This window comes from Saccoglossus kowalevskii, chromosome 16, assembly GCF_978046115.1.
Source record: "Saccoglossus kowalevskii chromosome 16, keSacKowa6.1, whole genome shotgun sequence".
NCBI lineage: Eukaryota > Metazoa > Hemichordata > Enteropneusta > Harrimaniidae > Saccoglossus > Saccoglossus kowalevskii.
The window spans coordinates 17992389-18005709 of record NC_140656.1 but is presented as its reverse complement, the minus strand read 5'-3'; the positions used below and the strand labels follow the sequence as shown (position 1 = coordinate 18005709).

Below are 13321 nucleotides of genomic sequence, written 5' to 3'. Positions count from 1 at the left end.
ATGTCTTTGGCTTGAAGTTAGAGTGTAATAATTATTTCTCAATTTAAAAAAAAAAATAACAAAATGATACATTTTTCCTAGTGTCAAGATTCGGTATTCGAACCTAGTCTCCTTCGTTCATACAAAACATGATAAAATGGTCACTGTACTACTTGCAAGACGGATATTTACGTTGGAGTGCAACAAGTGGCCCGTGATTGCGAATGCGGCAATTATCAGTTGTTGTTGTGTGTTTTTTTTTCCATTCTTCTGTTCATCCCTCCATTGTTCGGCTACACCACATGAGCGGATTTAGAGGGGGACCGCCCCCTATTTTTAACAACCAACAGTGCTTCGCGCCATCGGCGCTCGCGAACTTGGCCTTCGGCCAACTTATCCCCCCCCCCACCTATTCCAGAATCCTAGATCCGCCCCTGCACCAGTACTGAAATAGGTCGGGGATTTCTGGGAATCTTATATCGTGGGATATATTGTTTGTTTACATTCGAAGACGCGCTGCACGACGACTAGACCACGGCTCTTTAATTTATCATGACCTCTAGTGGCAACATATTACGTGAGATGAAAGTACAAAATGCGACCTGACCATACGAATATATCTGTGAGTGTTACATAACTGTGATAACGGTTACATTTACACACAGTCCCTCTATTGAGTCATGTGATACAGGTACAGGTGATACAGCTTTCAGTTCAATTTGTAAACCTCATCACGAAATGATATCTGTCCCAATGGGAGTCAAACGGTGCACATACGGCGAATGTAAGAGTGATTCTCGTTTTCAGTACAAAAAGTATATGAATGCTGTTTGTTTTTTGCGATTCCCTAAACCAAAAACGCAGTCTGAAAAGTTCGTGCGATCGAAGGATCAGTGCCTTTTCTCGGGCAGACAATTTTGGTCGACACAGAATCATCCAGGACATGTACTGTACGCTTGTTTCCTGAACTTTGTGGGAGGAAAGGGTCTGAACCGATTGACGGAGAGGGCGCTGTCACAAAACTATTTGCGTAATAATTTCCCCAGAATGTCTTGGGCGCAATTTAACAGTTATTTTGTTGAAATATGTTGTTTCTGTTTATTCAAATCCATTTACCTCCATTATTTATCATACATAAAATGTCAGAAATATTGACGCGTGGCCATATGACATATATAATAAATATAAAAATAGTCAATGCAAAGTACAGATCTTTTAATCACGACTCACCAGGGATTGAGTTGTGCTTCAATTCATACTAGTATCGATCTAGTCCAACGATTGAGCATACTTACCTGGCGTAGGGGTTAACCGTGATCAAGGAGGCGGTTCCCTCAGGGAGAGGCCTTCCCATTGCACTTCGGCTGGGCTGACACCTGCGATCACCCCAAATGTGGGTGACTCGGGCGCATAATTTATGTTAGTGGGGGACTGCGTACGCGCTATCCCCTGATTATTAAATTAATAATAGAGTTGTACACCATTTTCTAACCATAAAAAAAAAAAGTTAAACTTTTCAGAGGGACGTAGCGATGCAAATGTCACTTCGATGATATTGAAACTATATATTTAGAGCGGTATAGGAATACATGCAAAACAGTGATCAGCACATAAAACATTGTAAATTGCCATGATATAAGAAGGAAAGTCTTCTGGGTTCAACCTCGTCCGATGCTAAGAAAAGTATCTCTTGCTAATATCATGTAATCTCAATATGGAATAATCATTTTTGTAATTTCATTAAAATTTTTCAAATAATTTGATATAAATGTTATTTTTAATCTGATGACGACGAAATCTGACGAGTTTAGTGACACATTTATTTATCACTTGCCGTGCGAGGACAGAATACCCCGGATCTAAACACAACAACATGGCAGGCAGGTCAAATTTTGCTGGAGCTCAGCTCGATTATCGAACTTAGTGGAGGTAGGTAATGGGCTACTGTATTTCAGTTGAACTGTGCTGTTATTTAGAGTATTTGGTAACGGAGTTATACACTTTAGAGTTCAAAGCAATCTAACCCGTCAATATTTCGCGTAAACACGTTCATTCCGCTCATTTTACTCCGCCGGGTCGACATTGCGATGTTTATGTTACTAGTATTTTACGCGAACGCCAGTGTCAGATACAGTGTACAGTGCATTTGATCAGAGTTCTGTTTTAGTAACCGTGATTTGAAAGACTACGAATACCACGTCCCATTACCACACGTACGTTCGATTCTCTAAGAAAGTACTAGCTCGTCGAGTTTTTCGTGAAGCCGAACGTCGTACTACTATGAACAGGTATACATGTCTACAGTTCCCCTAGACATTTGGGCATCCTTAATTTTGTCCGATTGAATTTTTATTAATAAATAATTTAATATATGTAGTCTGTATTCATGAACTAATTCTGATTGTCAGTGTGGGTAATTTTTTTCTTCAATATATTGTAGTAGTATGGTTTTTGGGTGTGGTCTAAATATTCAGATATGAATCATATTTAACCCTTTTATCCAAAGTATGCAACTTCTAATAGTAGTATGTTACTTTGTATCAGGCACTCAATTTACATGGCATTTGTTAGCATCTCTACTTTGCATCAAGACTTGTTTGTCATGTCATGAACCAAATTAAGAAGTCCTGGATTGTATTTTTCTTCTACGTCCTTGAATTTTGGTTGGATTTTGATTCGCTTACATAATTGATGGTGATAACTGGAGCCTTGTTCAGTGAACGATATGTACAATGTAGAGATCATTCTCTGAATTCAGTGCTCAGTTGCATTCTGTGTTTAATTGGTCGTTAAAGGGCTGGGGGAGACAACTTAAAGCGGGGGAGTCGTCACAGTGACTCACTTGTGCATGCGTCAGATGGCCATAGCGTATCATTGTTTACATACAAGCGTCTACCCATGAGCCTTTGCGTTTTTAGCGTGTGTTGTTATTGTCGCTTGGGACTCAATTCCCATGCGTGCGCAGGTGACGACTCTCCCGCTTTAACACCTACATGCTGTCAATTACTGAGATACAAAGGGTGACGATGACGGTGGCCTGAACACGGGAGTTATGAAGTCGTAACTTTACATACTTTCCGTCCGGTCTTCTACGATTAAGCTCTATAAAATTTGTAACAATGAGTGGTTGATTCTATGCAGACATGGACACTGTGATGTTGTACAATAAAGAAAACATACTATCGGTATAAATAAACCCATGTGTGTATATGTGCTTTTTATCCATTTTCAATGCATAAGCATACCCCCTCTGTAAGTTGCGACCCTCGATAAATATGATCAAGGTTATTGCTTCGATCTTGATGCCTGTGACTTAGCAAGGGGCCACTTTATTTCAATCAGCATATGCCTTTCTTATCATACACAAACACCACATTTTGCTGTTTGTGGATTAAACACCATCCAAGTTTTATTGAATAACTATTCACACTTTAATTCCCTATTCCCAAATTTTCGTCAGGCGCGATGTAATTTTATTCGAGCATGCTGGATAATAATATAAAAAGTCAAAAGAGTTTTTTTAAAGATAGCAGAGTGAGTTTGGGTGAGTACAAATGAGGGCAGCTAGTAGAACTATTTCAAGAGGATTTTCAGTTGAAAGAGTATTTTTCAGAGAAAATGGACTGAGTAAAATATGACCGCGACATAGTTTTTCAACTAGCTATAGCCAAAGATAATTTGCATGCTCGTTATTCTTGCTTAGACAGGATAGTGTACAACTTTTCAGAAACTGGTATGAGTTGGTTTTAAGATGTTGGCAGTTTTATTTTAGGGGAACTTTTACATTGGGAGTTTGAAAGAGTGATGTTTGATGCACTGTGACTGCACATTTGGAATGTTCAAAATCTGTCCTACCTTCCGGTTTGTTGACCCCAGGTCACGCGATACGCGCAAGCGCACAAACGATGAATGCTATCAATTCGGGAACCCGAAATTGAGATGCAAATTTATTCCTGTATCTCTAACTAAATGTATTAGAGCAGGTCACGAGACCTCTCTAGCTAAAATAAGCATATTTGGCGGGAGGTAATAACTAAGCGTGAGCTCCTAGTTACTGTTCAACCGTAAAGTTGTCACTGATTGGCTCCTAGTTACTGTTCAATCGTAAGGTTGTCACTGATTGGCTCCTAAGGTCAATGAACAAAGGCAGAGTTATGTAATGTTTAGGGTTTGTGTGATGCCATCTTTGTGAAAAGATTTACTGTTGCTAAATTGCATAATTCTTTCAAACTCTCCTGTGTCTTGTGAATTTGAAGCAACTTTTTATTTTTTGTAGATGCCTGTATGTTGTGGGATTCATACCTAACAGATTGTGCCAATAAGTGTGGTGATAGAGATGTGAAGATTCAGGATACAGTATACACGAGTTTAGATTAAAATACTCTAAGTGCCAAACCAGCGACAAAATGCCATTCTTTAGTCGAAAGAAGAAGAAAAAGCCAGAGCCTCCTCCAAGAGCCAATTCCACTCGTTTATCAGCTGAAAATGTATATGTGACATTGCCGACCTCACACACTCAGGGAACTACAGTGTCAGTCGATGTAAATTCTAGTACTGGTAGATCACAAAGTGTTTATAGTAATAGCTCCACAGAAGGTAGCGCCAGTAATACCAGCTCAAATGTTCCAACGGCTGGTGTTCAGCGAAGAACATCATCTAAGAAAAAAGCTGCACCCCCACCACCACCAAGAACATCAAGTGCTAAGTCTAGCAATGAAAATCTGTCTTCCGCTGATGTGAATTCTGTTCTTCAAACGCTTATCAATGGCCGAAGTGTTGTAAATGGACATTATCAAGGTGCCGGAGAGGATGATAAAGACAATGTATTCTGTGGCTGGCAAGTCACCCCTCCTGAGGAATGGAATGATCATGATGTTATGGAGTGGTTGCAGTCTGTCGGACTCTACTATTTTGTAGACATCTTTGAAGGTAAAGAATATTTTACTTTTTTTTTTATAAGAAACCTGTTTTCTCTGTGTTCCTATTCCTATGTTATTGTTCCATTAAACTTTTATTAGCTCCGCTGTCGACTTTGTCGAGCAGAGCTTATCATATAAGTGATTGTCCTTCGTCGTAGCCAACAGGCTGCTTGTTAGTAAACTGTTGCTTTCTCAATTTCACATTTTACTTCAATGTCCGTCAATTGTTGAAAATATGAATTGGCAGAATACAAACAATGCGCAATATGAAGCCATATTAGTATTCACATGGTAATCATAGTGTTGCGTACATAATGTGACAAGTAGATAATGTCAATCTTTACACAGGAGATGTATGTGTCCTATATATTGTGAAAACATAATTTTTTTACTAGGGTTTGTAACTCTGTTAATTTCATTATTTTTTTATGATCATATTTTATTATAAATATGCTAATTGATGTGATGTCCTTAATTATTTATGTCGCTGGGAAAAGCCTGTTGATTATTTTTTTTTGGCAAACTAATGATGTAATGATGATTATGACAGGTTTCAATGGGAGTTAATTACCGTACTGTGAATGGCAATCAAGTGAAATATTTATCTGAGACTACTGACTTTAATGGTATTTCTTTTACTGTACAATACTTCATTTTCGCTTGGAATTAATTTTTGCTATTTTCACTGAAGGAATGATTCAGTGAAAATAAAATCCAGCAAATATACTTTTTTCCTATATTTTACATTCAACTCATCAAAAATCAGTGAAAATAAATTCCATACAAAACACCCAAAAAGTTTTTTCAGCGAAAATTAATTCCAGCTAAAATAAAGTATTTTACTGCATATTTGGAATGTGTGTATGTAATGGGGTAAGATATCATTTGATTCCAACGTGTGTGTAAATCTAAGAGGACTTTGTTTATACTACATGTGACAGAATGATGAATCCACTTTCTTCACAGGATGTGGCATTGATGGCGACTACCTCATGCAGGTCACAGAGCAAGATCTCAGTAAGTAATTTCGTGTTTTACATTTCAAAAAGGATGGTAGTGAACAAAATTATAGCCTGTTTACGTCCCTATTATTCCCTGTCATACTAGTTTAGAAATGTTGCCTTGATTTGCCTATTAACCATGTAAATTTATTCCAACGACATGACGGTCGTACTTTCGCACTGTCATCCATCATTAAGGAAATTAGCATATTCAGACTAGCAGCGGGCTATATTTATCAACCAATCAATGATGCGGTCACGTATTGATCGTACACATGAAATCTAGGCAACATTCATATTAGTATGGAAAGGACCCAAAAATACAAAATTATTACTTTAAATGCAAAAATCTTAATTCTTTGATGGTTTACTGATTCTTCAAATGAACTATAGATGAAAATGGCTGCATTTATGGAAGCAGGAGAGCCAAGAAAGACTTGTTTATGCCCCTCAAATAACAAAATCTACTGTCTTCACAGCACTGGTCTCCTGACCTCTGTAACCATGGTAACTGGATGTAATACCATGAGAAAATAGAACACTATTTGAGGGGGCATAACATGTCTTCGTGGTCACTATTTGCGTCTAAGATCTGTTGTCTGTCAGTTCTGATATACCATACTTGTTTCTATGGGAACATTAGAAAGACTATTATTTATTATAAAAGAGGCATGAAAAATTCAGAAAATATTATATTGTGACCTAGACTTTTTTAGTTTTATCATGATGTACCCTTTTAACCCCTTGAGCAGCAACATTTTTAATGCTCAAAAATGTGTAAATTTTTTTGTTATTTGTCTTTTTCACAGAATTCATACTTAATTTTGGACTAAAGATTTTAAGCAAAATTTTTTGCAACATTTCATTTGAAAAACTAGCTATAAATAACTATTTTGTGGATGCTGCCTGAAGTTGACTTTTGGCGCTCAAGGTTTCAATATTGTTTATACAAATGTATGTTTTTGTGCATATTTAATAAACTTGTGCATATTTAATAATTTATAATCACTGTGGTCCATGGTTATGAGAGCGGCTGGCTGACCCATGTTTATTTTATTCTGGTGGTTGCTTTACAAAATTTGCATATAAGTATAGCTTATTCTTGTCACAAACTACCACATTTATGACAGTGAAAGCTAACTCACATAAAAGTCACTTTGCGAAGTTAATATTGTGTTGCTTTGTAGTCATCCACTCGGAGAAACTGCCGATGTTTCTAAAGTGTCATGCAAATAGAAAAGAGTAAAATTCTCATATAGAAGCAGATTTAATTGTTCATGTTTTTGCAAAATTTTTACAGTGGTCCTATTTTGTTTGATTGTAGTTGAACTTGACATTGAAGATGTTGATATGAGAGCTAGCTTAATAAGAAGAGTTGAAGAATTGAAGAGAAGACCCAAATCTCCGTCCATGCTGAAACTTCAGGTAAATACCAGTAATCACTATATCTGAATAGAGAAAGAAGGGTAGATGTATATCTTGTTCACCAACCGGTAGGTGATTTGATGTGATGAACACTCTTTGACATGAACCGAGTTTTCGGAATCGGTTTGACTTCTGAACCTAGTATTTTGGAATCAGTTTGGCATGTAAAAACCAAGGGTTTTTGGAATCAGTGTCAATTGACCGTTTGTTAATCAAATTGCTTTTACAGCAACACTCCATCAAGAGGCACAATCTAGAGGACGAACTGAACACCAGAGTTACTGGAGAACTCGAAAAACTCCTGAAACTGCAAGAGGATCAAGAAAGTAGAATTGATGCTGACATTGCCAGGTTGAAAGAGGAGCAAAAGTTGGCAGATGAACTGATATCCAACAACCAAAAAACTATGCAAGAAAATAAGTCTGAAGTCCGGCCGTCATTGATGGATACGAGTTCACAGAGCAATAGCTTAGAGCGACGACATGGTGAGTACTTTTACCATATGTAAACACAGGGCAGCAGCTTATCAATATATGTAACTGTTAGTTTAAATAGTTTTGAAAAACGGGATGGTTTTTAGAATACAAAATTGCATTAAAATTTTGAACCTGATCAAAATTAGATGCCATACATGATGCCATACATGGTGCATCATTTCGTTGGAAAAGTAACATTTCCGACAAAACACAATAACTTGCGATGTTTCATGGCTACAAAAGAAAATGGATAAGATTATGAATACAACTGACTAAAAAAACTTGCTGACTTATTGCACAAGTAGATTAAATACATTTTATCTGTTTAATATTATGTACCATGACAACTGTTAATAAATCTCAGTACTCATTTTATCTTTTGAAAATTGCTAATCGCCTCTTTAAAAAATGTTGTGCAGCCAAATCAATGCCTTGAGATCATACTGCAACTTCAATAATAATAAATTTTACTTCCGCAATGTGTTATGTGCTTGCAAATATTTGAAAACTGTCAGGAGTAATAAAATTCTTGGCATGATATTGGGTCAAAGAACACTATAGTGGTTCAATGCATGATCAAAACAACATGGCGGATATGGAATCGATCTGGTTTCCAAAAAGAATTTGTTCACAATAATACAAACTTGAAGTATTTCATAGTATCAAACTGAACATGACTGAAATAATAAGCAATACTGTTTAAAACCTTAGAAAAGTAAGTTGGATTTGTTTGCATGGTGTTTTGGTTCTTCCACTGTCCCTAACCCTCTGTACAGTTAGTTTAACAGTTTTGTATTCATTAATTTGAGCCTAAATAAGAGTCAAATTATTGGTCCAAGCTGAGAAATCTGAGTTGGACAATTTTGTGATTAGTCAAAATTTTAGAAACCAATAAATTATGATAATCAGTTAAATATTTAAGTGTTTATTGTTACAGTAATTCTCATCTAAATGTTAACAGAGAAATGAGAGAGTATGTTTTAAACACCATGCACATGTCTTCGGAATAATTGTCAATCATTTGTTCATTCAAATCAAAATGTTAGACCGTTAGAGACTGCCCCGTCTACGTCCTTACAACTCAAGGCAGACTACTGTAAAACATGTTGAAAAAGCGTCATGCAATTTTAGCAAATTGTGGTAAAATGACGTAATAGCGAAATGTTGATTTAGGGAACTGATCATTACCACCCAGCCGGTTTCCTGCGAGTTTGACTCGGTTTACCGTACCGGTCGTTGCTTTACCGTACCGGTCGTTGCTTTACCGTACCGACCGTTGCGTTACCGTACCGGCCGGACAATTACCGTACTGATAGGACCAATACCGACTATTTATCACCTTCGATTAATGAATGCATGGTAAACAAAGCCCCGGTAACTGATCGGCGCCCTGCCGGTAACCGTGAGTCATGCATGAATTAATTGGGCATTTTGCAAACAATAAGAATTTTTTTTTCACCCACCCATTGAAAGTGAATAATTTGAAAAGGACATGACTTGTACAACAGAGTGTTACGTCCCAGTCGACTAGAGGACTCGATGGGTTAATTATTTGTTTATATTTGTCAGTAGCTCACACAATGGAAAGAAAGTCGGACAACCGTCGAAATACAAATAAATAAATTAAATAAAAAAGTCTTTCTGAAATTTCATGTTTTTTTTTAATATATGTGTGTTATTCACATATTCATGATCGCCTGTAACGCTATAAAACGACAGTCCTACATTGTAGCTTACCCACGACGTTGAATAAAACGTCTCAACCTGTCGCATGAATTCGATGATACTTGCATAATGTGTCAGCGTGACTCGCTTGGCCGAGCTCACATGTATTTAAATTCGGGCTTGGGCGTTCGAAAATCTGTTTTGATACTTTGTTGACAATAACACGCGCAACGCGTGCACGTAGTCCAGATAAAATTCAAGTGCGTAAAACTGAATTTGACCTTGCTCTAGGTCAACATTTTTCTATTGCTTTTCGACATCATTTTGTGAGTTTGCTTATGGAATTGTCCAAACATATTTACCCGATATTTACACACCTCCTCCAACAATCCCCAATGTAACTTTATTATAACAAAACAGAGTGTGCAAGTGTGCCGGTATATCTCTTTTTGGAACATGTGATTGGCCCTGAAAAGGGCTGTTTGGTTTGGGGCAGAATACGATTTAGACTGGAAAGGTCGGGACTTTTTTTTGTTTTACAAAAAAAATATAATTACAGCCAATACAAAGTCAGCTTGGACATTCAGTTGTGAGACATAACAAAATAAACGGTGCCAGCGATAGATTTTGCGAATGAAAGAACAAACTAAACGCAATCAAAGGCGCCGACCACTCGCGTTGGAAATAAACTAATAAAACGCGTTGCGACAAGAAATCTCGTCTGCATCTATCATTCACGCAAACGCACACACATGCTATTTTCGTATGTTGAATACGTTGGCAACGTCGTCAAATATTTAGCCCAATCACTGAATAAAAAAACATCCAAGCACACGTGCACTGGCGCCAGATAAAGTGAAAAAATGAAAACAAAATTACGTCTGCACTGTGCATTTTTAACAATAACCAAAACCATTAGGTTACATGCCAAAACTACCGACTCAGGATTCATCATACTGTAAAATGACTAATTTTCACTGGGTTTAAATTTCACTGATTTACCATTTCAGGCATATTCAGTGGGTTTTAAATTCACGGTTTCGTCATTTAGATAATGTGTTCTATGCTAAATTTTACATATTCACTGTGTTTTAATTTAGCGCATTTTTCCAGTCAGCGAAATAAGCTAAATTAAAACACAGTGAATAATTACCCCCTTTACAGTACACAAATATAGCCACTTTCATGGAACTGTTATTTTTGTAACCCACTTTGTCGGCTCAGTTGATTTGGGAGCACTGATCCCAATTTTAAAAAAATAAAAATATCGTATAAAATAAAGACGCAGTTCCGTCTGTAGTCGTATCCAACAGTTCACATGGACGTACTGGGAGCTCCATGGTCTCAAAAAAATCATGTGTAGCATTATCACGCGCAACTTGAATGTAAATATTATGCAATAATAATGGTAAAGTTTAATCTCTGACAAATAAAAAGACGCAACAAATTGACCTGGTGGTGTATTTGACCTCGAAAGCTACTGCATAGCAAACATGAACAAAATGATTTATAAACAGACTATAACTACAAACTAAACAAATTCTACTCAAATTAATTCTACAGTTTTGCTTTCTCAGGCGATCCTGTGCATAAAACTGAAATTTAAACAGGTCGGCATTTTACCGGTAAACCGGAAAATCAATGCATAAATTAACTTGTCAGAAGTGTGAATTGCCTCCTGCCAGTACGGTAACGGCCTTGCCGGTACGGCTGATGACCTTCGGGTATGGTAAAGCAGCGGCCGGTACAGTAAAGCAACGGCCGGTACGGTAAAGAAACGCATGCCGCAGGAGACTCACAGGAAACCGGCTTGGTGGTAATGATCAGTTCCCTTAGCGAATCTCTCTTGTCATTGTAGATTTCCTGTTTTCACAATACTTGTCTGTCGCCTGCCAAAACAAATGCAGAGTTATCACCACCATAAAAAGTGAGAAAAACTGTCAAGTGTAATTAGAAAGCTCCACTGATTTTTATGTTCCGCATTACTGTATACAAATCCCCAAGCCTTGGCCATGTTGAATTTATAATAAAGTCATTAGCGACATCTTGAATCAGTTCTTTCTCTAAATTCGCTAAAAAGACATGCTCATGAAAAAGACATGTTTTTCAGTATGATGTTGGTAATTAACACCTCTGCAGATATTTGTACACATGGCAAACGATCAATAGGCCATCAAATTGTATTCCCATTACACACTGGTGCAATTCCAGGAATTGCAGGGCTGTGATGTAAGCAATCTAAACTTTACAATAACCTTTTTAGCTCATATCATTGTTATACCTGAATAGATTGCTAATGATTCCTTATTGTTTTTATACAAAATTTGCTAAACAAAATGGCGGCTCATAACTTAAATGTGTTTGTACTATTATGTAGTTTCATACTTTCCATCAGACATATCCAAATTTGATTTTGGGTTGATACTTTCTGCAGAATGCTTTTTGCAGACTAACCTGGAAATGGTTACCATAGTTTAACTATGTTTATTTAGGTTTTTTTCAAAAACACACAGAAAGTTTTAATAAAATTTTTAAAAAATTATTAAATTATTACTATTTTGATAGTATTTTATTACATTTAGATAGACCACAATATTTAAATTTGTTTTATGTTTTCTTACTTTATGTATTTTTGACAAGAACAAATTATTAATTTGTAGTATTAAAAAAATTGATGCCTTACAAATGTAAGTATTTTACATCACATTTTTAATTAGGTTTATTTATCCTTCTGTGCTTTCCCTCGCCATGTCCTCTTGTTACCTTGGAAACACAACTGAGCATTTTAACATTTTGTTATTGTGTCTGTCTGCACAGGTAGCATTATTTCACCTCCCGATACGTTTATCAGCGATGATCCTCTACAGTATTTTGGCAAACCTGTTGACGAGTGGACAGAAGAGGAAGTGCTAATTTGGCTAGATTGTGTTTTACTTAGTCGACATAAAGACTCCTTCCAAGGTATGTCCATGTTGTCATTGGTTTCAAAGCTTTGTTTTTATATTGTGCAGATTTGATAATAATATATGGAATTAGAATTCTAATTGCTCATGGTATGAATTTTATCTTGCATTTTCTAATGTTTCCTCCATAGCTATGAATATTACAGGCAAACACCTGGCTGAAATTGATCCACAGCTACTTGGTGAGTGTTATTTTTATTTTTACTATTATTTTAAATATATTTTGAATTGTATTGTTGCCGAGTGAAAAAGAGAAAAAAGTGAATCTTTACTCCCTCAACAATATATCAGGGTCACTCCTATGTTGGGAAGAATTTTGAGTTTCCCAATTGCTGCACTTCAGGACTGTACATGCCTGAATTATTTGCGTTTTGGACGTGGAGTTGATTGTGTATGACTTTTTAGTCCTGTTCAGACGCAGTCCGAAAACGGGGACTTATGTTTTGACCTCCGTGTGTCCGTTTGTGCGTGCGTGCGTGCATGCGTCCGGACCTGTATCTTAGAAATGCCTGGACCAATCACAATCAAACTTCACACATACTTCATACATGATATTATATATATGCATGTCAATTTGTTTCACGATTTGATTCAAGATGGCCGAATGGCGGCCATTTTTGTGCTTAAAAATCATCAAAATCAAGCATTTCTCGGCTGTTTACAGATGGATTTTGTTCAAACTTGGTATATACATTTATTTTTCAGATAAGATTCAAAATGGCCGACTGGCGGCCATTTTGTTTTAATGAATGTGGTTCTCGTGCCATATGTCTTACTTGCTTTCACTGATTATGTTCAAATTTTAAATATTCATTATACATCATGTCATAGATAGACAGATATGTTGCTTTGACTATCCTATTCAAAATGGCCAAATGGTGGCCATTTTTGTG

At 36.7% G+C, this 13321-nt stretch overlaps 1 protein-coding gene and 1 non-coding gene across 3 annotated transcripts in view; both read left to right on the top strand.

Annotated features, from left to right (window-relative positions):
• Positions 1–1266: 1266 nt before the first annotated feature.
• Positions 1267–1431, top strand: LOC144354083 (U1 spliceosomal RNA). Its single transcript, XR_013420940.1, has one exon. It is a non-coding gene; the product is annotated as a U1 spliceosomal RNA (small nuclear RNA).
• A 387-nt stretch (positions 1432–1818) lies between these two features.
• LOC100376628 (uncharacterized) overlaps positions 1819–13321 on the top strand; it is a 54168-nt gene continuing 42665 nt past the window's right edge. For both annotated transcript variants that reach the window (XM_085491152.1, XM_085491151.1), the window contains exons 1-7: positions 1819–1908; positions 4256–4908; positions 5865–5915; positions 7224–7324; positions 7554–7809; positions 12283–12426; positions 12560–12610. In XM_085491152.1, the coding sequence (XP_085347278.1) occupies positions 4386–4908; positions 5865–5915; positions 7224–7324; positions 7554–7809; positions 12283–12426; positions 12560–12610 (1126 nt within the window). In that variant the 5' untranslated portion in view covers positions 1819–1908; positions 4256–4385. The remainder of the gene's footprint in view (positions 1909–4255; positions 4909–5864; positions 5916–7223; positions 7325–7553; positions 7810–12282; positions 12427–12559; positions 12611–13321) is intronic.